The 24,401-nt window shown below is 41.7% G+C and overlaps 2 protein-coding genes across 4 annotated transcripts in view; one reads left to right on the top strand and one right to left on the bottom strand.

Moving 5' to 3' along the window:
• The window catches only part of VRK2 (VRK serine/threonine kinase 2), a 64,708-nt gene extending 61,012 nt beyond the window's left edge, over positions 1–3,696 (top strand). For all 3 annotated transcript variants that reach the window (XM_026653162.2, XM_024194897.2, XM_026653161.2), the window contains exon 12: positions 3,430–3,696. In XM_026653162.2, coding sequence (XP_026508947.1) covers positions 3,430–3,672 — 243 coding nt within the window. In that variant the 3' untranslated portion in view covers positions 3,673–3,696. The remainder of the gene's footprint in view (positions 1–3,429) is intronic.
• FANCL (FA complementation group L) overlaps positions 3,692–24,401 on the bottom strand; it is an 80,086-nt gene continuing 59,376 nt past the window's right edge. The window contains exons 8-14 of the mRNA XM_026653164.1: positions 18,368–18,518; positions 17,330–17,413; positions 16,675–16,720; positions 16,508–16,589; positions 4,922–5,038; positions 4,242–4,313; positions 3,692–3,776 (exon numbers count right to left, since the gene is read on the bottom strand). Coding sequence (XP_026508949.1) covers positions 3,741–3,776; positions 4,242–4,313; positions 4,922–5,038; positions 16,508–16,589; positions 16,675–16,720; positions 17,330–17,413; positions 18,368–18,518 — 588 coding nt within the window. The 3' untranslated portion in view covers positions 3,692–3,740. The remainder of the gene's footprint in view (positions 3,777–4,241; positions 4,314–4,921; positions 5,039–16,507; positions 16,590–16,674; positions 16,721–17,329; positions 17,414–18,367; positions 18,519–24,401) is intronic.

Raw genomic sequence — 24,401 nt, 5'->3', positions numbered from 1 at the left:
TGTGCAAACAGCAGGCTAGATATTAGTCACAGTAACACCAGAATTTGTTATATGCTTAGACACCATTGGATAACATTATTCCAAAAATATAATGAAGTTAAAAAAATGTTCTGTCATCATTGTGCATTAGGTGCAAAAGTAGTGCTGCACTTCCAATAGTACCTTTAACATTAGCTCTACAGTCACAGGTATTAAGAATGGTACCCATGACAACATTTGTGTGTAGTGGTTGTGATTAAAGTAAACATTTGCAAGTCAATAATAGTTTCTTCTAATTTACAGCGGGGAAACTGCTCTGATAACACTGTTTGGTAATAGCTGGCTCTTCAATAACTGCATTTAATATTAACCAATAATAAAATCTTGGTTTCAGGCCTTGAAGAGTCAGTATTTAACTGATCAAAGCTCAATAGCATTAGCTACTCTATTATATAATGGAGTTGGAAGTAGCAATTAAGATGCTATTTTTATGCAGAAATTCTGTTTTGGATGCTAGAATATAAATAGCCAATTGGACCGTCCCCCACCTGCTTCCCTCCAAATCCCTCCTCTCCCACAGACCCTCAACCCCCTGTGTACCTGCCTCTTACCTGAAAGCAGCAGCTTTTGGTTCTCCACCCAGGTAGTCTATCACCTGGGTTGTGAATGATAGAGACTGGTCCCTGACATTGATCAGTGGAAACTGCCAGTGACAGTGGTGCCATCTTCACTGTAAATCATGGTGTTGTGAAGCAGTATGAGTATTTGTGCTCTTTTTTTCCCTGCTTTGTGGTGATATCAGAAGCTGCACTTAGCTGGAAGGCAAGGGTACATTTAGTACAGCTGGAGGGGAGGAGTTGTGGAATATGTGTACCTGGGTGACTGAAAGAGGGAATAAGCAATAGACGCAGCAACCAGTGAGAAGGATCAGGTATCAAGAACAATAAGATCTAAACCAGCCTTTTGCATAATATTTGGTTGCCATTAGTATTTTTGAGTTATTTTTCCCTAGGAGGAAAAAGTAATTGGGAAATATGTCTATTAATCTGGCTATTCCACTATAGTTGTTCCTTAGTACTCATGGCACATTATCACTAACAAGAGAATCAAGTTAAATATGGATGTCAGCATGTTAAAACATTCAGATGAAGAATTAAGGGGAGAGAAGTTGGAGAAAGAATATACAAAATGAAGCCATGGGAATATGTTTGGATGGTATGCTTCCTGCTACTTCCTTTTATTTAACTGATTTGGAAAGTTGGTGTAGGAGTGTAATATTGGGATTACAGAAGTGGTTTTGGGTGTATTAGAGAGAGAGGTTGTGATGTACAAAATTAGGAAGGATATTTCAGGCATAGATAAAAAGAAACAAAGGCTGCATGGTCCAAGCAAACGAATGCTGGAAAGGCAAGATTTTATATACCCTTATTCTAGTCTAGGCACAGCCATGAGGAGGAGGAAGCTGAATATGATGCAGAGTCAGAGAACGGACTCAGTATATGACATGGTTATAACAGCAGGAAAGGAAGATGAGTTTGTTGGTGGCATTTCGAATGGATTGGAAGATGGAAGCCGGGTTTGACAGAGCAAAGGAGTTTGCAAGAGTCTAGTCATCAACTTATTAAGGCAGGAGAAGAGTTGTATTTATGGAGAGAGAGTGACATATACTGGAAAACATTGAAGTTGTTACAGAATTCAGTAGCAGCCTAATTGTGAGAGGTGGAGTCATTTATGACACTGCAACCCCAAGGCCGGGATGTGGAATAAGTAGGGAGAGATCTGTTTTTAGCCATTTAGTTTTTTTGGAGGCAATACATCAGGAAATTGTCATATCTCTATGCCACTGATCAGGGGTGGAAATAGTAGAGTTGGGAGTGGTATGTGTAATTTGGTAGCCGTGAATGCAGATATGACCTTAACCTCAGGAAAAGAAGGAAGAAAAGGGGAACAAGAACCAGAATCCTGCAGTTCACTAAGAGTGGAGGGAAGTAGAACAATTGAAGGAGACTATAGTGGTAGGGGGTATAAAAGGATGGTGTGGTCAGCAGTGTAACAGACTATTGAATGAATATGGAGAAAAGATGCAAGAAAGGTGTCATTAGACACTTGGAAAATAGTGAATAGATTGGAGAAGAGTCGAGGAGAGTGAACTGACAAGAAAACCAGAGTTCAGAGCTTGCTCAAGGACTTGGAAGTCAAATGGGTGATAGTTGGAGAGGCAGAAGGGCTTTTAGGGTACAGGAAACAGTGGTATGTGTGAAGGCAGAGGAAAAAAACACCAGCTGGGGAAGGAAGAGCATGAGAGTAGGCATGAAGGCAAATGACAGAGGATCAGAGTAGAACACCACCTGTATTGGAGACCATAGAGAAAAATAGTTCATGAGGTAGTTCTTATCTTTTTGTGGTGAAAACTAGACTGAGATGAAGTGTCAAAGAACGACTTCTATATCTAATTAGGAAGGAGAATCAGTTGGCAAGCCAAATGGTAGATAATTCAGGGTCTATGTTGACTTTCTCCACTACAAATTTTTCATCCAAAGGACTACAATGCCAGGATATAGGATAAGTGGGATGGATTTAGCAAAAGAAACTAGTGTGGTTATGAGTGGGATGGAATATGAAAACTATAGTCCGAACAGGATATTTACGGACAGGAGTTTGCAGAAGGAAAGTGGAATGGGAAGGTAGCAACATTAAAGGAAGAGATGATTGTCAAAAGAAACTTCAGGACTGAAATACAAGAAACACAACTGTGCGTTGAAGAAAGTCTTGCAATAAAGGTTGTGGGTGCAGGAGTCAGATCCGAGGTGAAGATCAAAGCAGGACAAAGAAGCCATAAAGTTGATGCTTCTGGAAATTAAAAACCACCTACACCTTTGAGGAATCATGACAAGTTTTGCTGTACTGTGGAGATATAAAATGAAATCTAAATAAATAGGAACAGCAAATTTGACAATCAGAAGTTTAGAATGTGTATATAATAGCTTTATTAGCAAGAATATTGTAAATGTTACAGATTTTCACATTTTTGAGGACAAAGGTAAAGGTATTAGAGCCCTTTAGATGTTGCTTTTGAAAACAGAATTCTAAATATTTCTTTTTGCAAAGCATTTAGTCTACATGTTATAAAACCAAACCCCACATTAATTTGTAGATATGAACACTGCTGTATTTGTACATTTATGAAGCTTTAAATGCTAGCTGCATCTGACAGAATGTTCACAAAATCTAGAGGGGTTAAATCTCTACTCCTAGTAGCTCAGCAAATGTTACTAGCAAATCTTGCTAAAAGCTTGTCAGAATTTGTTCTTTCACTGTAGTTCTTTGACATTTGCATATAAGTTTCCCCCAGAAAGCAGTGCAACAGAATATTTTAATCTTTGTTCTTCTGATTCAGATTTCCACTCGGTTTAATGCTGGAAACATTTAAATATTTTTTCTCCCTTGCAGGAAAACACCGTAAGACAACTACACAGGCACTATCCCCAAACAGTTTTCTGGGAAGTTAAAAAGAACCACCACCAAAACAGCATTACATATTCTCCAGTATCTTTGCAAGAACCCAATAGAAATTTTACTTGTCCTTCTGTATCCAATATTTTTAAGCTTGCATTTACTGAAGAGAGGTACCGATACACCATGACCATACTTGTACTTCTGATATTAATATTCCTTGTGTTGTATTTTCTTTGATGTCACCATTTAAAATGTCTTGAGTTTATGTGCAGTGTCATTAGCCCAAAGCTGTACAAGTTATTTTTTCAAAGTTTCTTCATAGACATTTTCACCGAGATTGGCTTGAAAAAGATTTGTGAAATAACATACTGTAAACAGATACGTTTTAACCTCTACAATGTACAAGGCTACATGTGTGTTACGCTATTTTTATTTGGTTGTTTCTATTCTGAACATTAGGCATGCTTCCCAGAACTAGTCCTTTCATAGAGTAATACTAAAAATCGTAGAAGAATTAAATCTCCTGTCTCTTTCATGATAAAGGACTCTGGTATATGTTTGATATATAGACATTGTTACATCTTACTTTTACACTTGCTTCAACAAATAGTTTTAAATACTTGTGCATGTAATTAGTAACTCTATGCTATAATTTTTACAGTGGAATAAAATATAAAATCCACTAGTGTTTATGAAATTAACATTAACTGTCTGCTGCTCTTATTTTTTTCCACTTTTCCTAAGCTCCAGTACTGTACTTTATTCCATTTTACATTTCCCTTAGACTTCCTAAAATATTTCCTTACCTTATTACAATATGGACATTCACCAAAGATGACATTAAAACTTTGTCTGCTAGAAGGAAGGCCTTGTAACCACTGCAAGATAAGATAATGAAAACTTAATATTTATTTTATGCCCAATTTAGGAATGAGTCTAAAGTTCTTATAAACAGTGCTCTTCACCATAGTAGTTGATAAATCCCTGATCTGTAGTGTTTTCACACTGGATTAGGAGCATGCAATTTCGCTGGATTAGTTTTCTGTACAATCTACCTATAATGATTAACTGGTTTCACTTACTGAAAGTACTCTAAAGTGATCCTCTCTCCACTTTCTCCACACTCCCTTCTGAGGTTTTCAGAGCAGTATTACTAAATTGTTCTACTTTTGTAGCACCTAGAAGCTCCTGTCTTGATTAGACCTTTGCTTGTACACACACAGTAAGGCAGGTTCCTTGCCCCCCAAGAGCTTATAAGACATAAGTGAGTGATGGGAGAGAACACTAGGGAAGCAGAAATAAGAACATGTAATTAAGAAGGCTTAGTGGTTCTGCTTCATTGCTGATACAGTTCTCTCTCACCAGTCCTTTACCCGTCACCTAACTAGCTATTTCTACTGCTTCCATAATATTGTCATACAGAAGCCCATATCTGGGATCCATGAATTGGAGACAAGTGGATTTGTTACATTAATAAAAATTTTACCTCAAACAAGCAAGCCTGATGGAAAGGTTGCCCACATCGGGAATCACCACACACTTGGTCTGGAATAGCACCATCAAGTCGGTAAGCATAACAGATACCACAGTCTATAGTGAAGTCCTTAAAAATACAAAACAAAGTATTTCAGACAAGTTAACTTTTTTGTACATTAACATATCTCAGGGTGGAAATGAAGAAGAAATAAAGTACATCACTTTCTAATTATTGTGTATTTCTTCCTTCAGAGGTCCATTTCATCTGTTCCAAGACTGGAACTAGTTCTATTTACCGCCAATAGATGTGATCATCTTCTCCCCACCCCACACCCCGTCATGTTGTTGTACAAGCATCCATCATCTTTGTCTGTCCAAAGCAAAACTAAGGTCCAGCTGCGTACCATCTTTGATGCAATCCATCTATTGCTTCCTCAGGATCTCTTTCCTACCATACTCTCCATGCTATCTTCACCAGGTCCTCTTTGTTCATCCTCTGTATGTGTCCAAACCAGCAAAGTTGCGCTTCCTGGATTTTGTCAGCCACATCACAAACTGGCTTTCATTTCACTGTCTGTCCCTTTGGGTAATCCTTTATTGTGCAAAGACATCTTGTTTCAAATACCTGTAGGCACTGACCTTGAGTCTCTACCACCCAGGCTTCTGCACTATATCACATTGTGGAGTGTGTCACGCTGTCTGGAGTGGCTAACAACAGAGTGCCTACTTCAGGGCAGACTATCAGAAAACAAGGGACGATACCACAGACTGGTGCTATGTTCTATAATTAGATTTCACCATGCCAGCAACAAATTTGAACGCCTGGCTCACTGTACCAGTCTTACCATGGAATCCCCTTAGATTCTCCAGCCTGTCTTGCCACCCAGACAAACTGGACTTTGTGATAATGGTCATTTAAACCCAAAATCACACCACATCAGGTTTCACTTACCCCAGATCAATTGGTATTCCAGATCTTATGCCAAAGACAACACTGGCAGCCAATTCTATAGTAAACTAACTGAAGGTTTATTAGCAAAGAAATAAGAGTTATTGAGAGGTTAAAGCAGGTAAAATATATTAACAGGTCAGTCACAGTTTGTAGCAGTAATGTAATAAATTGCCAGTTTCACAGAAGTTTTTCAGGTACCCAGATTGTCTCTGGGGATTTCCGCTTTGCATCTGGTATACTTCCTTACAAGAGTCATAGAATCATAGAAGATTAGGGTTGGACGAGACCTCAGGAGGTCATGTAGTCCAACCCCCTGCTCAAACCAGAACCAACCCCCAACTAAATCATCCCAGCCAGGGCTTTGTCAAGTCAGGCTTTAATAACCTCTAAGGATGGAGGTTCCACCACCGCAATAGGTAACCCATTCCAGTGCTTCACCCTCCTAGTGAAATAGTTTTTCCTAATATCCAACCTAGACCTCCCCCACTGCAACTTGAGACCATTGCTCCTTGTTCTGTCATCTGCCACTACTGAGAACAGCCTAGCTCCATCCTCTTTGGAACCCTCTTTCAGAGTAGTTGAAGGCTGCTATCAAATCCCCCCTCATTCTCCTCCTCTGCAGACTAAATAAGCCCACTTCCCTCAGCCTCTCCTCATAAGGTCATGTGCCCCAAGCCCCTAATCATTTTCATTGCCCTCCGCTGGACTCTCTCCAATTTGTCATAAGAACATAAGAAAGGCCGTACCGGATCAGACCAAAGGTCCATCTAGCCCAGTATCCTGTCTACCGACAGTGGCCAATGCCAGGTGCCCCAGAGGGAGTGAACCTAACAGGCAATGATCAAGTGATCTCTCTCCTGCCATCCATCTCCACTCTCTGACAGACAGAGGCTAGGGACACCATTCCTTACCCATCCTGGCTAATAGCCATTAATGGACTTAACCACCATGAATTTATCCAGTTCTCTTTTAAACTCTGTTATAGTCCTAGCCTTCACAACCTCCTCAGGTAAGGAGTTCCACAAGTTGACTGTGCGCTGCGTGAAGAAGAACTTCCTTTTATTTGTTTTAAAGCTGCTGCCTATTAATTTCATTTGATCACCCCTTGTTCTTGTATTATGGGAATAAGTAAATAACTTTTCCTTATCCACTTTCTCCACATCACTCATGATTTTATATACCTCTATCATATCCCCCCTTAGTCTCCTCTTTTCCAAGATGAAGAGTCCTAGCCTCTTTAATCTCTCCTCATATGGGACCCGTTCCAAACCCTTAATCATTTTAGTTGCCCTTTTCTGAACCTTTTCTAGTGCCAGTATATCTTTTTTGAGATGAGACCACCACACCTGTATGCAGTATTCGAGATGAGGGCGTACCATCGATTTATATAAGGGCAATAATATATTCTGTCTTATTCTCTATCCCCTTTTTAATGATTCCTAACATCGTGTTTGCTTTTTTGACCGCCTCTGCACAGTGCGTGGACATTTTCAGAGAACTATCCACGATGACTCCAAGATCTTTTTCCTGACTTGTTGTAGCTAAATTAGGCCCCATCATATTGTATGTATAGTTGGGGTTATTTTTTCCAATGTGCATTACTTTACATTTATCCACATTAAATTTCATTTGCCATTTTGTTGCCCAATCACTTAGTTTTATGAGATCTTTTTGAAGTTCGTCACAGTCTGCTTTGGTCTTAACTATCTTGAGCAGTTTAGTATCATCTGCAAACGTTGCCACCTCACTGTTTACCCCTTTTTCCAGATCATTTATGAATAAGTTGAATAGGATTGGTCCGAGGACTGACCCTTGGGGAACACCACTAGTTACCCCTCTCCATTCTGAGAATTTACCATTAATACCTACCCTTTGTTCCCTGTCTTTTAACCAGTTCTCAATCCATGAAAGGACCTTCCCTTTTATCCCATGGCAGCTTAATTTACATAAGAGCCTTTGGTGAGGGACCTTGTCAAAGGCTTTCTGGAAATCTAAGTACACTATGTCCACTGGCTCCCCCTTGTCCACGTTTGTTAACCCTTTCAAAGAAGTCTAATAGATTAGTAAGACACGATTTCCCTTTACAGAAACCATGTTGACTATTGCTCAACAGTTTGTTTTTCTATGTGTCGGACAATTTTATTCTTAAATATTGTTTTGACTAATTTGCCTGGTACAGACGTTAGACTTACCGGTCTGTAATTGCCAGGATCACCTCTAGAGCCCTTTTTAAATATTGGCATTACATTAGCTAACTTCCAGTCATTGGGTACAGAAGCTGATTTAAAGGACAGGTTACAAACCTTAGTTAACAGTTCCGCAACTTCACATTTGAGTTCTTTCAGAACTCTTGGGTGAATGCCATCTGGTCCCGGTGACTTGTTAATGTTAAGTTTATCAATTAATTGTCCACATCCTTTCCATAGTGGGGGGCCCAAAACTGGACACAATACTCCAGATGTGGCCTCACCAGTGCCAAATTGAGGGGAATAATCACTTCCCTCAATCTGCTGGCAATGCTCCTACTGATGCAGCCCAATATGCCCTTCTTGGCAACAAGGGCACACTGTTGACTCATATCCAGCTTCTCATCCACTGTAATCCCCAGGTCCTTTTCTGCAGAACTGCCGCTTAGCCAGTCGGTCCCCAGCTTGTAGCAGTGCCTGGGATTCTTCCTTCCTAAGTGAAGGACTCTGCATTGTTCTTGTTGAACCTCATCAGATTTCTTTTGGCCCAATCCTCCAATTTGTGTAGGTCCCTCTGTATGCTATCCCTACCCTCTAGCGTATCAACCACTCCTCCCAGCTTAGTGTCATTAACCAACTTGCTGAGGGTGCAATCCATCCCATCATCCTGATCACCTTCCTCTCCTCCAAGTGCTTCAAAATGGAATCCTTGAGGAGATTCTCCATAATTTTTCTGGGGACTGAGGTGAGGCTGACCGGTCTAAACAGTTCAGAAATGAAGGATTTTTCTGAGAATCCATATTTATATTTTTTTATGACAGAAAGCAAGCTGACAGTCTTTCTACCCTCGTGGGCTTTTTCCTTTGTCAGTGAGGAATGCACTTAGCTTTTTGATGTCTGACCATCATACGTAATGGGCACTTGCTTTGAAATTAGCATTTTCTGTTAAAGTCCTTTATTAGCATTTCACAAGATTTCTTTGATGGGTTATTTAGTTACAGGGTTATACACAATGTAAATGTTTGCTATTACATTATAACAGAAACTGATAAGTGAAAACAGTACAAGTAACATTCCACTAGTTTTCATGAAGATTAAATTCCTGAATACACTCTTAAATTTATACTCATTTTGATCTATACTAATACACAAGTGAATACATTCTAGCCCACTGGTCTGCCAGCGTTACAGGGTGCACCATTGTTCTATATAATTGGGCTTTCAGTCTCAGTGGCATACACTTCTGATGTTCAACACCTGGGATGTTATTCTATACACTTCCAGCACTCAAACCTAGTTCTTGTTCACTTGTCCTGTCCACCTTTCTCCCAATCCTAGCATCCAATGTGTGTTCTGGTAACTTTATCCCTTGATAGTGTCTGCATTCATGGATGCTTCCCTGTATTGATACCAAAATAGACTCTCATCAGTCTTCAGGAATTCTCTTGATTCACTCTATGGCTTTTAACTACTCTGCTCATCCACTTTATATCTCTCTTGCCCAGGATTTTCACCAGGTCTGCCATCATTTTATCAGGTCCCAGTGCCTTACCATTCTTCATTTTCTGGACTACATTTTCTCACCTTATCCTCCATTATGTCAGACTCAGATCTGACATTAGGCTCACATGTTGGCAACTCTGCCAAAAAGGCCATTTTGCCCCTCAAACTACTGTTTCCACCTCTCCTTTGCTTATTCATGTGTTACTAATAGCCTCCCCTGGTCATTCTTTACAAATGGCATTGCAAAACCATCCTCCTTCCTTTTGAATCTCATTGTCCAGCTATGCCGGAAGGACAGGATGTGGTTTAATTAGGCTACCATTTTATTAACTATCTGGGAGCTCCCCACAGATAAAAGTATATAGTGCTGGTAATGGCATTAACATTTCAATATATACCGGGGGGCTTCCATCAGCCAACCCTCTCTCCCATCCTAGTCCCCAGCCCACCTATTGCTGGGACCTTCCATCTCCCCCATGTGGGTTAAGGTGGGCTCTAAGAGGGGCAGTTGGCTTCCTGCCATGTCAGACATAGGAGCCCCGAACTTCCCAGTTTCCAGTCCTTTAACAAATACCTCCTTTGAATTCTTTACCAATCCATTTATCTGATCACTGTATCCCCTCCATACAGAAGCTTCTGAGCTATGCCTAAAATTTGCTCCCCTTCTGTTACTAAATGCCAGCTTTTCCCTCTGTGGGCTGAAGTGTGTGGGGGAAGCATTCCTACCCCTTCCCCTGCTCTCACCATCATGCTACCACATGGCACCATGGAGATTGCAGAGCTTGAGTCCTTGCTGTTCTGCCTGGTACAGGTAAAAGAGGGCTTTTCCTGCTTGGCGTAACCTCTCCTCTCTTCCAGTCACCTAGGGGGATGGGTCAGCATCCTCACGTTGACCTGCTCTGCCATTGCTGCAACCTCATTCCTTGCCTTGCTATCCTTTAAAGAGGTACACACCTTCCTCCAGCCAAACAGTCCGTTTCAATTATTGTTCTTTCTCAGCTCTCCTCTCACTACCATCCTGACTCCATTACACCTGCTTTTGTTACCATAGAAGAGTTTACAATTTAAGCCCAGCTCCCTCACTGTGTTCCCCATTCACCGTGTTTTCTGCAGGTATAGAACACAAATACCTCTCCGTACCTTCATATCAGCTACTTCCACACCTTCGTCAGTCAAATGGGGTACATTCAATATTGCTATTTATATGGGAATTCTTTGGCTGTGCAGGTCGTTGCGATTCATCTGACTCTTCATTCTAACTGAATCTTCATTCTACCCTGACCTTCTACAGGACAGTTCAGACGCTGACAGCCAGAAATCCCCAGCTCAGATGCTGGGGCTGCCAGGCTTGAGGTGGGTGAACTTCTGGCATAAGGCTAAGATGCCCTCTCACCATTAGCATTATCCCTTGCTAATATCTACTACTGCCCTTTGGTAACTCACCAAAAAGAAAAACATTGGTTGCACCAACTAGTCACCTTGTGCCAGAAACTATAGTGTATTAATTGGTGTCCCTGACATACACTGCAGTGAGAGGGCCTTTCCCCAGTTGAACCAAGTACATGCCCAAACTCTCCCCATCTTGTTGCTATAGACCAGGATGGACCAATAAGAGGCGGTACTGCTGTTGCTGCTGCCCAACACCATGCTTTATTTATCCCATAGATGAGGGTTTCAGATCAGAGTTTTCCTTCTCCTAAATAGGCTACCCATCCAGACTGAGGAGCCCTATCTGTCCCGAGAGATTTGATAATAATTCAGCAAAAGGCTCATTTTTGTCCTAGTATGATTTCATGCACCTAAAAACAATGTCCAGTCTTGATTGACATGCAGTTTTTTAACTACGTTATTTCATATGGTCTTCATGCTTTTAACTACAGTGAACTTTCACTGTATTAGACAGAAGGCCTCAGTCAGATATTAGTTTTTAATTTAAGAACTTTAAAATTTCATATGTGAGTTGATGACGATGAGAAACACCATCCTCATGGTAAGGTGAGTTAACGAACAAGTGGCCACGGGTTCAAATGGTGGCCCAGTCAGACCTTTTAATAGTAGGTTGCGATCCTGTTGAGGCATGGGAAGTCTGGGTTGTGGGAAAAAGTTTGCTATGCATTTAATAAACTTCTTCATAGTCGGATGGGAGAAGATTGAATATCCTTGTCTGCTGAGGGAAGGTTGCAATTGCTGCTAGGTGAAACAATAGAGAGTCCCGATTTCTTGAGAGTCAACAGGTAGTCTAGGATCACTGGTAGGGCGGATGTATTAGGGATGACACGTTTGGGATGGCACCAGATCTGGAATCTCTTTCATTTTTGTAGATAGGTATGGCAAGTAGCTCCTTTCCTACTGTGCAATAACACATCCTATACCACCTCAGAGCAAGATGTCTCTATGTGCTGGAGCCATGAAGGAGCCAGACTTCGAGACACAGAATCCACAGGTTGGGATGGAGAGTGCGTCTCTCTTTCAGCGACATAAGATAAGAAGTGATTGGAAGAGTCATCGGTGGCCAGCTGTGACAGGTAAGGGTACCACGTCTGTCTGGGCCAGGTGGGAGAAATCAGTATGTTTGCTCTCTTCACTTTCAACAGGACTTTCAATATTAGAGGGAATGGGGAAAAAGCATAAAGGAGGCCTTTGTCCCATGGAAGGAGGAGGGCATTTCCCATGGAATGTCGTCCGATCCCCACTCTAGAGCAGTACTGTGGACACTGCTTGTTCTGGTAAGTAGTGAATAGGTCTATTACCAGTATCCCCCATTGTCAGAATATGTTGTGGAGTACCACCAAATCTATCTCCCATTCGTGGTCGTGGGAATTTGTGGATGAGACTGTCTGCCGTCATGTTGTGTATTCCTGGTAAGTAGGCAGCTGATATTAAGATACTGTGGGAGATGCACCAGTTCCATAGTTTTAGTGATTCTACGCACAGGGAATGAGACCTTTTACCTACATGATGGTTTGTGTAATACATGCAGGCCATATTATCCGTCATGACCCTTTTGTGCATGTCTTTGATCAGCAGGAGGAAGCAAGTGCACGTGTTGATCTCTCGCCTGGAGACCATTTGTCCTGTATTGCGCAACCATTGAGATCCGTGCGATTAGGAGTAGAGATGAGGAAGACTGAACAAACAGGATTCCCGTACAGACGTTTACTGGGTCCTTCTACCAATCAGAGAATCGCTTGACTCTGGTGGGCACTGATAGTAATTTGCTTATGTTGTCTTTGTTTGGCCTCTAAACTGAACCAAAAGCATGCTCGGAGACATCTCATGCATAGTCTTGAATGAGCAATAATCAATGTGCCCATCGCCATGTGGCCCAGGAGCTGGAGGCAATGTTTGGCCAAAATTTGGGGGCTGGATTGTACTGTCTCTATTAACGAAGAGAGACTGAGAAATCTGATGTGGGAAGAATGGAGTCGAGGTCGGCTCCTATGAATTCTAGTCTCTCTACTGGTGTTAATGTCGATTTTTGTTTATCTATCTGTAGGCCTAGATTCTGAAACAGGTCCAGTGTGGTCTGAGTGACTTGCTGGGATTCTGCAAAGGACCATACCCTGAGAAGGCAGTCGTCCAGGTGAGGATAAATCATGATGCCTTAAGAGCGTAAGTGGGCCTCATAACGTCACAGGCCGCCACTACCAAAAGGACCTTGAAGAATACTCTGGGGGCCGATGAAAGGCCGAAAGGGAGTACTCCGTATTGGTAGTGGTCCTGACCTAGCACGAACCTGAAGTAACATCTGTGGCTCGATATGATCAAGATGTGAAAATAAGCATCTTGGAGGTTAAGGGCCGAGAACCAGTCTCCTTTTTCTAATGATAACGAATTATAATAGATAACATGACCATCTTGAACTTCTGAGCCTTGATCAACTTTTTGAGCGCTCTGAGGTCCTGTATGGGTCTCCAGTAAGTAAAAAATTAGAAGCCTCTGCTCCTTACATGTGTGGATACTTGCAACATGGCTGCTACACTGAAGAGATACTTTATCTCCTAATATAGCAAGCTTTCATGAGAAGGGTCCCTGAAGAGGGATGGGGAGGGGTGTTTGGGAGGGGGAGAGGGAGGAAAAATGGGTGGAGTAGCCATCTCGGATGATCTCCAACACCCATTTGTTGGAGGTTATCCGTTCCCAGGTTCTGTGGAACGGGGCGAGATGATCTCCGAAGGGATGGGTGTTTTCCATCGTGAAATGAGGAGAGTGTTCTACGGGCACCTCAATCAACTCGTCAAAACTATTTCTTCAAGGTGGAGGGCTGAGAGGAAGTTTGCTGAGATCCCAACATCTTCCATCTGGAGAACCTGGGCTTCTTCCTGTGAGGTTCATACAATCTCTGTGTATATTGAGATGGATATTGTGACTACTGAGATGAGTATTGTGAGCAAGGCTTGAATGGTGGCTGAGGGCTGTACTTTCTTTTGTACCCAGGTATATAGATCCCAAGGGATCGAAGAGTGACCCTCAAATCTTTTAACATATGGAGGGAGGCATCTGTCTTTTCAGCAAATAATTTTGTCCCCTAAAAGGGGTAGTCCTTCACCGTCGTTTGGACCTCCTTGAGGAAGTCAGAGAGATGAAGCCACGAGGCCTGTCTCATCACAACGCAGTCAAAATAGAATGTGCCGCCGTCAAATGCATACTGGAGCAACTTTTTGCCACCAACTGGCCCTCATTAACCAAGGCCTTAAATTGGTCCTTGTGAGGATGGGGGAGTTGTTCAATAAAAACTAAATTTCACATAGTTCTGAGAGTCATATTTAGCCCACAAGGCTTGATAGTTCGCCACTTTGAATTGAAGGGTGGCTTAGGAGTAGGCCTTACTGCCAGACAGGTCCAGGTGCTCCCAGTCCCAGTTATAAGGGGTGGACTTAAAGTGGTGTTGGCAGCCTTTAGAGTTAACTGCATCCACAATGATCAAATCGGGAGGCAGGTGTGAGAACAGGAATTCTGTGTCCTTTGCTGGCACATGATATGTCTTGTCCGCCCTCTTGCAAGTTGGTGGGATGGATGCAGAGGCCTGCCATATCACCTTGGCAGAATTCATTAGCCTCATTAATAGGGAGGGGGCACTCTGGAGGAGCTGGAGGAATGTAGAATGTCCACCACCTAGTGGTGCAACTCAGACACTGCTTGTAAAGGCCTCTGCCACCCTCTGTGCCAAGACCTGGAACAGCTTAAAGTCATCTGCCATAGATGGTGGAGGGGGCATCACAGTCTCATCTGGTGATAATGATGAGAAGTGGGCTGGAGGAGTAAATTCCTCTTCGACTTTGGCCTCCGGTTCCTCCCTAGCCTGCTTGGGGAGTTCAGAGGCCCTTGGGCAGCGGCTGAAGGAGGGTACTTCCTCGGCTGTTGGTATGCCATACTAGCAGTGATGGAAGCTTGTTGCCTTTGGGCCTGCCAGGGTCCCAGTATGGCCACTCTGATGGGAAGGGGCACGGTGGTTGGTACCACAGTTGCCCATACCAGGGTCAGAAGGGTGGTATGCCCGGTGTCCATAGTGAAACTGGGCTCTGTATGGCGGGTGAGAAGGGTGTTGGGAAGCTAGGTCCTCTTGCTCACTTTCTGATTCAGACAACAAAAAGGGCGCTGTGTGGCCGGAGGACTCTGGGTGAACTCGGTATTGTGGCAGTACGGATGTTGATGACTGTACTGACGGAGCTTTCCCTGGGGCGGATCTTCTATGTTTCTCATGCCCCCATGGTACTGATGCTTCTTTGCCTGCACCCATTGAGTCTCTAGGCATTCCAAGTTGCCCTGTCAGTTCAGTACCATGCATGCTGTGGGTACCAGATTTAGACAGGTTTGGTGCCATCAGTACTGATACTGACCGAGACAGGGATCATTTTTGGCTTGATCGGTACTCGCTATGGGGACTCACAGACCTTTTCTAAGAGGCCTTACATGAGTGGCTTGCAGGCATCTCTCTGAGCTCACCTCCCTTCGAAGTAGAGGGTTACAGTGAGGGTTCCCACCAAGACTCCAGAGGTTAAAGGACTGACTCCATGAGTAGGAGTTTGAGCCTCAGTTCTCTGTCCTTCCTGGATCTGGGATTCAGTTGCTGCACACTTCTGTGGAATGTGTTTCTCTCCCCAGACAGCAAACGCACTGTGAGTGTCCATTGGTAACTGGGATAGATCCCTTGTAACTGAGGCACTTTTTGAAGCCCAGAGAACCAGGCATATCCTTGTCCAGGTCCCCCCGACTGGGGGTCAACAGAAGACAAAGTCCTTTTCTTTTCTTCTAGGCAATGGCCAAAATAAAATATAATGAAGCAAAGAAAGAAAAAGGGCTTCAAAAGAAGTTAAAATTAGCAATTATAAGAGAGATAACAATCCATGAACGGACAGCTCTAGTTCTGTCTTTAGCCAAGGATGATTGAGAAGGAACTGAGGAGGCATTACCCATGCATGCTGGCTAGCCTTGTGGCAGGTGTGGAGCAGCACATGCGCGGGTGAAACTGACTACTACCAAAGTTCTCTGATCAGCAGCACAGGGACACAAGCACGCCAACAGAGGAGCATCCACAGGGACACTACTTGAAGATGCAGCACCATTATTTGCATGGCCTCTTGTCCCCTCTAAGCAGATCTACCTACATAATTAGAGTTCTAAATCATCAATATCCATAACAGAATGTTTGGATTTTCCACTTTATTAATACTATGGAATTTCCTCCTCCCCTTTTAATGTTGATGCCAGTAATTAATCACCTTAATGCTGTGTAGACCATAGGAAAGTGTGCTCTTATAACTATTTGTTAATAAGCTAACAATTATTGCTTGATGTTCAGAAGCCTTTTTTTTTTTTTTTTAACAAATTATTAATCCAATTACATCCTTTCTGACTATTATTTTTGCTGGCAGTTATAAGATGACAATTTCATTTTCATCAGTCTATAGTATTCAGAAACAAAGACTGAGCATCAACAAAAAGCAATACTTACAGTCTTTTCTAGCACAGCACGAGAAGGAAAATCAATTTCTAAAACTTCTTTCAAATTTTGTAGTAGGGTGATATCTGGATCCCTGCAAGTAGAAGAAAATAGACTTCAACACACGGAACTGCAAAATGCAGATTTTAAACTAAAATTGTATTAGTGAAAACACTTACCACAAGTGCATGTTGTTGTTCAGCTTAGTTCTCAGAGGATTTACCACTACAAAGTTATACAGAGATATTTATATTACTCACAGGAAGAGACTTCCCCCACATTCCAGCACTTACAACTAGAGATTTTTTAAAGGTATTTAGACACCTAAATATGCAGATAGGTGCCTATGCATTTGAAATCCCACTAGGCATCTTAATACATTTACAAATCTGGCCCCCAGTTATCATATTTGAATGATAATTGCGCTAAGTTTTGGGACATCGTACACCAAAGGTATGATCTCCCCTCAAGATATGGCAAGAAACTATAGAAAATAGAGGGAAAGACATGAGGAAATTTGCAGTGGATTATTTATGACAAACAAAAAAACCAGGCAAAATAATCATAGATGTGGTAAAATAATTATCTTTAGGAATAATTCTCTACAGGACACAGGGCATCTCCTGAATTGTGATTCTGCTGGAAAAGGACTAAAAAAAATATTGTAGAGTTCCACCTTTCTCTCAGCAACTTGCAGAACAAATTTGCTCAATCAACACTTAAAAGAATTAGGTGTTTTGTGTTTTTGTTATCCCTGCAAACTCAGCCTGGCATCTGACAGTTAAGCATCCCATATATAATGTGGGAAAAATCAGGACAGGATGTGACCCTTACCATGGTCTGCTCCAAGAAAGTAACACTCAGGAAGCATAGTTGGATGCCTGGGATCTACCTCTAAGTTTATGGAAACATTGTTTCCTGAAATGAGAGAGAATGCATGTAAATGAACGGTGTAAAGCTTTCCTTTATAACCACAAATAGAGAAAGTACTTATGTTTTTCAGATGAGTTGTTTTGAGCACACCTGTAGTTTTATGAACATTGTTACAGCTTTTAGACGGCTAAAGTAAGCTATTTGGCTTAGAATTCTGAACTGATGGTATTCATGACTACAAATTTCAGTTCAGTATGAACAAGTTTTATCTAGGCAGTGAGTTAAAGTCCTCTGATAAACCGCAAGTGGGGAGGGTGCCAGAGTCCCAGCTCCAGCCAGAGCCCAAACATTTACACTGCAGTTTTATAGCCCTGAAGCCCAAGTCAGTTGACACAGGACAGCTGCAGGTGTTTTACTGCAGCATAGACATACCCTCAGGAATCAAGAAAAGGCAGGGGAGAGGGCCCAACTGGACTGCATTTCCAGTTCTTTCATCCTTCCAAAAACAGTTTCATACTAAAAAAATATTTACAGTATAACCTAAAATGTAATACAAAATTTAGTTTTCTGACAGGGGTTTCTCATTACAATTAGTAGTGAATAATTTTTAAAAAGTAAACTCATTTTTCTTCTATTCCATAATAGATATCCATTTCATACACAATTTATTTAAAAATCCTATATTGAAATACTTCTGATATACGATTATCACAAATGTGTCCTCAGTTTTGAATTAATCAATGCTTGTGTTTGTAATTTATAAATATTTATATCAGAACTTTAAATGTAAAACTAAAAATACAAAATTATACTTTCTCCCAAACAAATTAAATATTCTGCCTCAGGTTAGTTTTGTACAATAACGAACATGTAATTGTTTGGTTTTTTTTAAGTGTAACCTTTGTTTTCCTATTCCTTGTTCTTTATTAAGTGAAGCAAAACAATCGACTTCACTTCTGTTTAAAAAAAAATACTTTATTTCTTCTCCTGTTTTCCTACCTATTGCAATTCTTCTCATTGTGGCACTCCGTGTGGGGTTTTCTGGCTCAAGTACCCAAGTCTTCTCATCAATTTCATCCATAGCATTCCAGAATTCTTTCAGTGATTCTAATGCTGCCAAGAACTGGTTATAAATGTCTACTAAGGAGCTCTAAGAAAAGAGGACATTTTAAAAAGTTACATGGCACTCTACCAATAGCAATATAGAATGATTTTTTTTTTTTAAACTACAGCATTTCAAAGTTTTTAAATCTAGCACACATCCTGCTGTAAAATATACTGCAGTGTGCTAGGGTCAACATTTTTCCTGTTAGTACTCAAAACGCTTTTTTGATTTGTTAATGGACCACACAAATATTAACTACCGATAACTGTAATGTACTCAAAAAGTACAGCTAAATTTCCTAACACGTTTGTTATATTCTAATCTATCTAAAGTACAGCATTCTTGAAGTTAGTAGCCATTCTCAAACCTAATAATTTCAGAAATCAGTGTTAAGACCTAGAAGTATTGTTATTACATATTCATAACAACTGCATTCTAAGTAAGCAGTGAGTAAAATTCAGCATAATCTGCTGGCTGTTTATGAGTTTGCCTTCTTGACTCCTATGCAGCAATTCCGACTCCAAACTAAACTTTTCAAAAGATTTTATTCAGAGTCAAATAGTCAGAGTCTTTTGTAGATGGATTTAATATAAAAGGCATCCTCTGCATCTCAAAAACAATTGTGTGGCTAGAAAATTGCTTATTTCAATCCCAGAATGTGATTTCTAGAAGGAATTATTTACTTTTTAAAAAGTCTGACCTGCTAGTATGGTTTCAGGACTCAATTCTCCACTGTTTGTGTCTGTGAGAAAGGGAGTGATGCTTAGTTATCTAGTCCTGGGTAAATTAAAGTTGCAGAAGAGGCATAGCAAATTCAATTTCCACTGCTTAACAGACCAGAGAATTCAGCCCTCAACCCCTTCAATGAGAATGTAAACGTTTAAATATTTAATTTCAAGAGATAAAGAATTAAATGTACAGATCTGAGTTTGTAATTCCAGTTGATTTTAAGAGAATTACACCCTTAAACTCTATTATACAACTTCATTTCGAACATAGCATATGCATTTTCAACACACTTTTTTTTTTATATTTCATTGTTTCAGTCAAATAGATATTGCTAGAGTAGTTTGGTCCTAGACAACTTCAGAAAAATAAATTTGGCTCTGAAAAGAACTATTTCTTCATAAGGATTTTATAATGTTGATCAAAAGTCCATTAGGGAAAAAAACCTTCATAGATTATTTAGCAAATTTTAATTAAATAGTTTAAAAGAATGGCTCTTCTACTTCCAGTCTGGGTATGATTTCAGACACAAAATGCAGATTTTTTTTTCTTTCATCTTCAAGTGCAATCATTCTAATGAAAGTATTTATCTTGCGAAATTATATACAACACATACTAGATAAATGCAAAAGCTGGTCTCTGTATCTCCACTTTGGCTGACCACTAAGGGTATGTCTACACTACGGGATTAATCCGAATTTAGATAATTCGAATTTGGGAAACAGGTTGTATAAATTCGATTGTGCGCAGCCACACTAAGCACATTAATTCGGTTTTTAACCACATTAATTCGGTGGTGTGCGGCCACACTACCCCATTTATTTTAACCACATTAATTCGGTGGTGTGCGGCCACACTAACCCTAATTCGAATTAACAAAATCGATTTTGGCGCTACTCCGCTCGTCGAGGTGGAGTACAGAAATCGATTTAAAGCGTCCTTTAATTCGAACTAAATGGCTCTGTAGTGTGGACGGGTGAAGAGTTAATTCGAATTAACGCTGCTAAATCCGAATTAATCCCGTAGTGTAGACCAGGCCTTTGATGATAGGGATGTAATACAAAGAGGGAAGAAGAGAAAGAGGGAAAGAGATAGGCAAGTCAGAGAGCAGAAGGTTGCAAAAGTCCATATGAGAGAATCAAGGCATGGATACAAATTTTGGAGTAGCGCTCGAGAGTAAGAAATGTACTTTGTCTATATTAAAAGAGGAAACAAAGAAACCTAGATGGTGACTGGATATGGGGAAAAGGGTGGGGGGAGATTCAAAGATGATAATGAGCTTGCAAGCCTAGGAGACAGGAAAAATAGCAAAAGTTGTCAAAGAAATTAGAGAGAGACTATTGGAAACGAATCAGGTGGAAAGATATAGGGTACGTCTACACAGCAAAGAAAAACCTGTGGCTGGCCCGTGCCAGCAGACTTGGGCTCATGGGCCTTGGGCTGTGAGCTACACATTGCTGTGTAGACTTCCAAGCTCGGGCTTGAGCCCAGGCTCTATGAACCTGCAGGGTGGGGTGATCCCAGAGCCCAGACTCCAGCCTAAGCCAGAAGTCTACACAACAATGAAACAGCCCACAGCCTGAGCCCCGTGAGCCCGAGTCAGCTGGCACAGGCCAGCCGCAGGTTTTCTTTGCTGTGTAGAGATACCCATAGAGTTCAGTTTTAGAGACTTACTTCTCTGGGATACCCTGCTGCCATCTCAAATTTAGAGAGGCAGTGGCACTTTTGAGACTGAAGAGAGGGGAATAGTTTGGAGGTAGATTTGGGAATCATCTGGATGGGGTGGTTATTGAAACAATAGAATCATAGAATCATAGAATATTAGGGTTGGAAGAGACCTCAGGAGGTCATCTAGTCCAATCCCCTGCTCAAGTGGATGGGGGAAACAAGAGAAGGAAGAGGAGTACATGGAGAAAAGAACAGCGATGCTAAAGGTGACCCTAGATGGAGGACGAGGAGCCATTACATATTTTGGAAGAAAATAATATGTAAAAAAGGCCACATGATTTGAAATCTCACATATCATTTTGGCCTGGAAGTTCTTGGGGTCTCACAGAAAAAAATCAAATTAACAAATAAATAGTGATAACTATTTACAAAAGTATTCCTTTTAGGAATATATTATATAGAAAATCTGTTTACTGTAACCTTTATCTACCATTTTTTTCTCTCTGTCAACTGGACAAAAGGAAGCAAAATGATAGGGGTTGCTGAATTTTTTCTTGGAGCATGATATTTCATTGGTTTTTGTATCTGAGAAAATATTGTAAAAAGAAAAGGTATAGGTTGGAAATAAAATGTTGGAGTTTTTTCCGCTGTTATTAAATTATATTAAAGTAGGAAAGCACTTAAGCAGAAAAGTGTGAATACCGCCAATCTCAAAATGTAATGCTTATTATCTTTAAAAGCATTTTGTTACTTTTATAATACCTGAAGTGATATAATAATGTCAGTCACTTAACCAGATCTTAGAGTATAATATCTTCATCTTAAGTACTATGATTTCCAGTATTTTAATAATTTTCATACAGTCCTGGAATGTGATCTTCTGTGCTCTGATGACACTTAAATTAATAGCATAATTTTCTGGTACTTGCAACAGTTGCTTTCCATTTTGATTTTGATTTTTTTTTTTTTTTACATTTTCCTACATCATACACAGATAAATCCTCTAATAATCATTGCTATCTTTATCTTTGGGGAATTCAAACGATTTCAATAGAAAAAAGAAACATCAAGGGACTACAACCCACAGATAAATTTTAAAAACCAATTAATTTTAATACTAATTGTAATTTTTCAATGATGTTCCTTAAAAAGATAGTTAAATTCCTCCCCTTTGTTTTTTTTTTTTTTTTAAATGCTCTGTTCATTTGATCTTATTTGCATGCTTCATTGATGTTGCCAACTGGCTTTTTCTGTATGCCTATCTACATCTATATCTATTTAAATCCATCATACTACTTTGTCATGCAACCATGAAAAATGTATCATTCCTTTATACTTCATTAACCAGTTTATTTTTGACCACTGCTGACCACTGTTCTTTTAAAACAGTGCTACTGATACTATTTTGGGCTGTGCCAACAAGGTACTTGCTCATGTGGTCAAATAAAAACTTCCGTAACTACTGTTCTTCGAGATGTTGTTCATGTCCATTCCACTGTTGGTGTGTGTGCTTGTCAAAAGCACCGGTCAAATGCAGAAGTTTTTCCCTCAGTAGTATCCGTTTGAGACCGGCTCTGGCGCCTTCTGGAGTGGCGCCCGTATGCACCAGTATAAGGGGCGCTGCCGGCTCCCCACTCCCTCAGTTCCTTCTTGCTGGAACTCCAACAGAGGGGAAGGAGGGCGGGTCGTGGAATGGACATGAGCAACACATCTCGAAGAACAACAGTTACGGAAGATAACCGCCTTTTCTTCTTTGAGTGCGTATGTCCTGGATAGGGACTTGCGCCAGGAAAGCAGCTGAAGAAGCTTGTGCCCTTCTCAAATGAGCCTTCACTAATGGAGGAGGCACAGTCTGCGGTATCTCATAACAGATACAGATGCACGTGGTGATCCAGACTGAAATCCTCTGTGAGGACACCAGGAGACCCTTCATCCTGTCGGCTATCACAATAAGGAGCTTAGTCGATCTACGGAAGGGCTTGGTACGCTCTAAGTAGAAAGCCACTGCAATGCCTGACATCTAGAGTATGCAGAGACCTCTCCTCGCTGGTCGAGTGAGGCTTTGGACAGAACACCAGAAGAAAAATATCCTGGTTGACGTAGAAGTGCAATGCCAACTTTGGCAGAAAGGTAGGGTGGGGCTGCAGCTGAACCTTGTCCTCGTAGAACATAGTGTACAGGGTTCCGAAGTAGGAGCTCTAATCTTGGACACTCATCTCACTGAGGTAACAGCTACAAGGAATGCAACCTTCCACAACACGTGAGAAAGGTAACAAGAAGCCAAATGCTCAAAGGGCGGGCCATGAGCCTGGAGAGGACCAGGTTGAGGTCCCATTGGGGGACTGTGTCCCGGACCACCTGAAAGTCTTTCAAGGCCTTTCAGGAACCTAATAGTCATGTCATGAGAGAATATTGATCTACCCTGGAGATGAGGGTGAAAGGCTGAATTAGCCGCCAGGTGAACCTTGATCGAAGAGAAGGCGAGGCCCTGGTGCTTTAAGTGAAGCAGGTAATCCAGAATGGACTGCAGAGACGACCGGCTTGCGGAGATACCCTGCTCCGCTGTCCAGCAGGAGAAATGCTTCCACTTTGCCAGGTAAGTTGCTCTGGTGGAGGGCTTCCTGCTCTCCAAGAGAACCTGCTATACCTGACTGGAGCAGGCTTGCTCCTCTGGATTCAACCATGCAGCATCCAAGCTGTAAGGTGGAGTGGGGTTCGGTTCGTGTGCAGCAGCTGACCGTGATCCTGCGAGAGCAGGTCTGGCGGCTGGGAAGCACCCACGGGGCTGCTACAGCCAGGCCCATGAGCATGCCAAACCAATGCTAGCGAGGCCATGCTGGGGCAAATCAATGTCCCGTGCCTTGTTCCTCTTGATTTTTAAGAGGACTTTGCTGACGAGTGGGATTGGCAGGAAGGCATACATCAGGTCTCCTGGCCGAGGCCTTGCAGGGAGCAGAACTGATGACACTTTCTATTCTGTCTGGTGGTGAAAAGGTCCACTCAGGGAGTTCCCCACTTCTGGAAGAGCATCCTGATAACCTCCGAGAGGAGAGACTGCTCATGGTGAGAGAAGGACCTGCTGAGGCGATCTGCTAGCATGTTCTGGATGCCGAGGAGGTGCAAGGCTTCCAGATGGATCATGTCAGATGCAGAAGTCCCACAAGCAAAGGGCTTCCTGGCACAGAGCTGACGAATGAGCCTCTCCCCTCCCACCCCCGCCTGTTGACACAGAACATGGAGGCCATGTTGTCTGTCAATATCTGCACTACCCGACGGGGTAAGTGGGGAAAGAACACCACACAAGCTAGACAGATGGGTCTGAGCTCCCTGACATTTAAATTAAGTGTAAGCTCCTCTCTTGACCATAGCCCCTGCATTCGCAGTGTACCGAGATGTGCTCCTCATTCAGGGTTGTATGCATCTGATATCAGGGAGACCTGATGGTGAACGGGTTGGCAGTGATGCTGGCAATCAGATCTGACACTGCCCTGAACCTGACCTCTGGCAGAAAGGCTCTGGCTCAGGTAGTCGAAG

Source organism: Terrapene carolina, unplaced genomic scaffold (assembly GCF_002925995.2).
Source record: "Terrapene carolina triunguis isolate 2854851 unplaced genomic scaffold, T_m_triunguis-2.0 Scaffold132, whole genome shotgun sequence".
Lineage (NCBI taxonomy): Eukaryota > Metazoa > Chordata > Testudines > Emydidae > Terrapene > Terrapene triunguis.
Note: the sequence above shows the minus strand (reverse complement) of the source record. Positions and strands in the feature narration are given on the sequence as shown.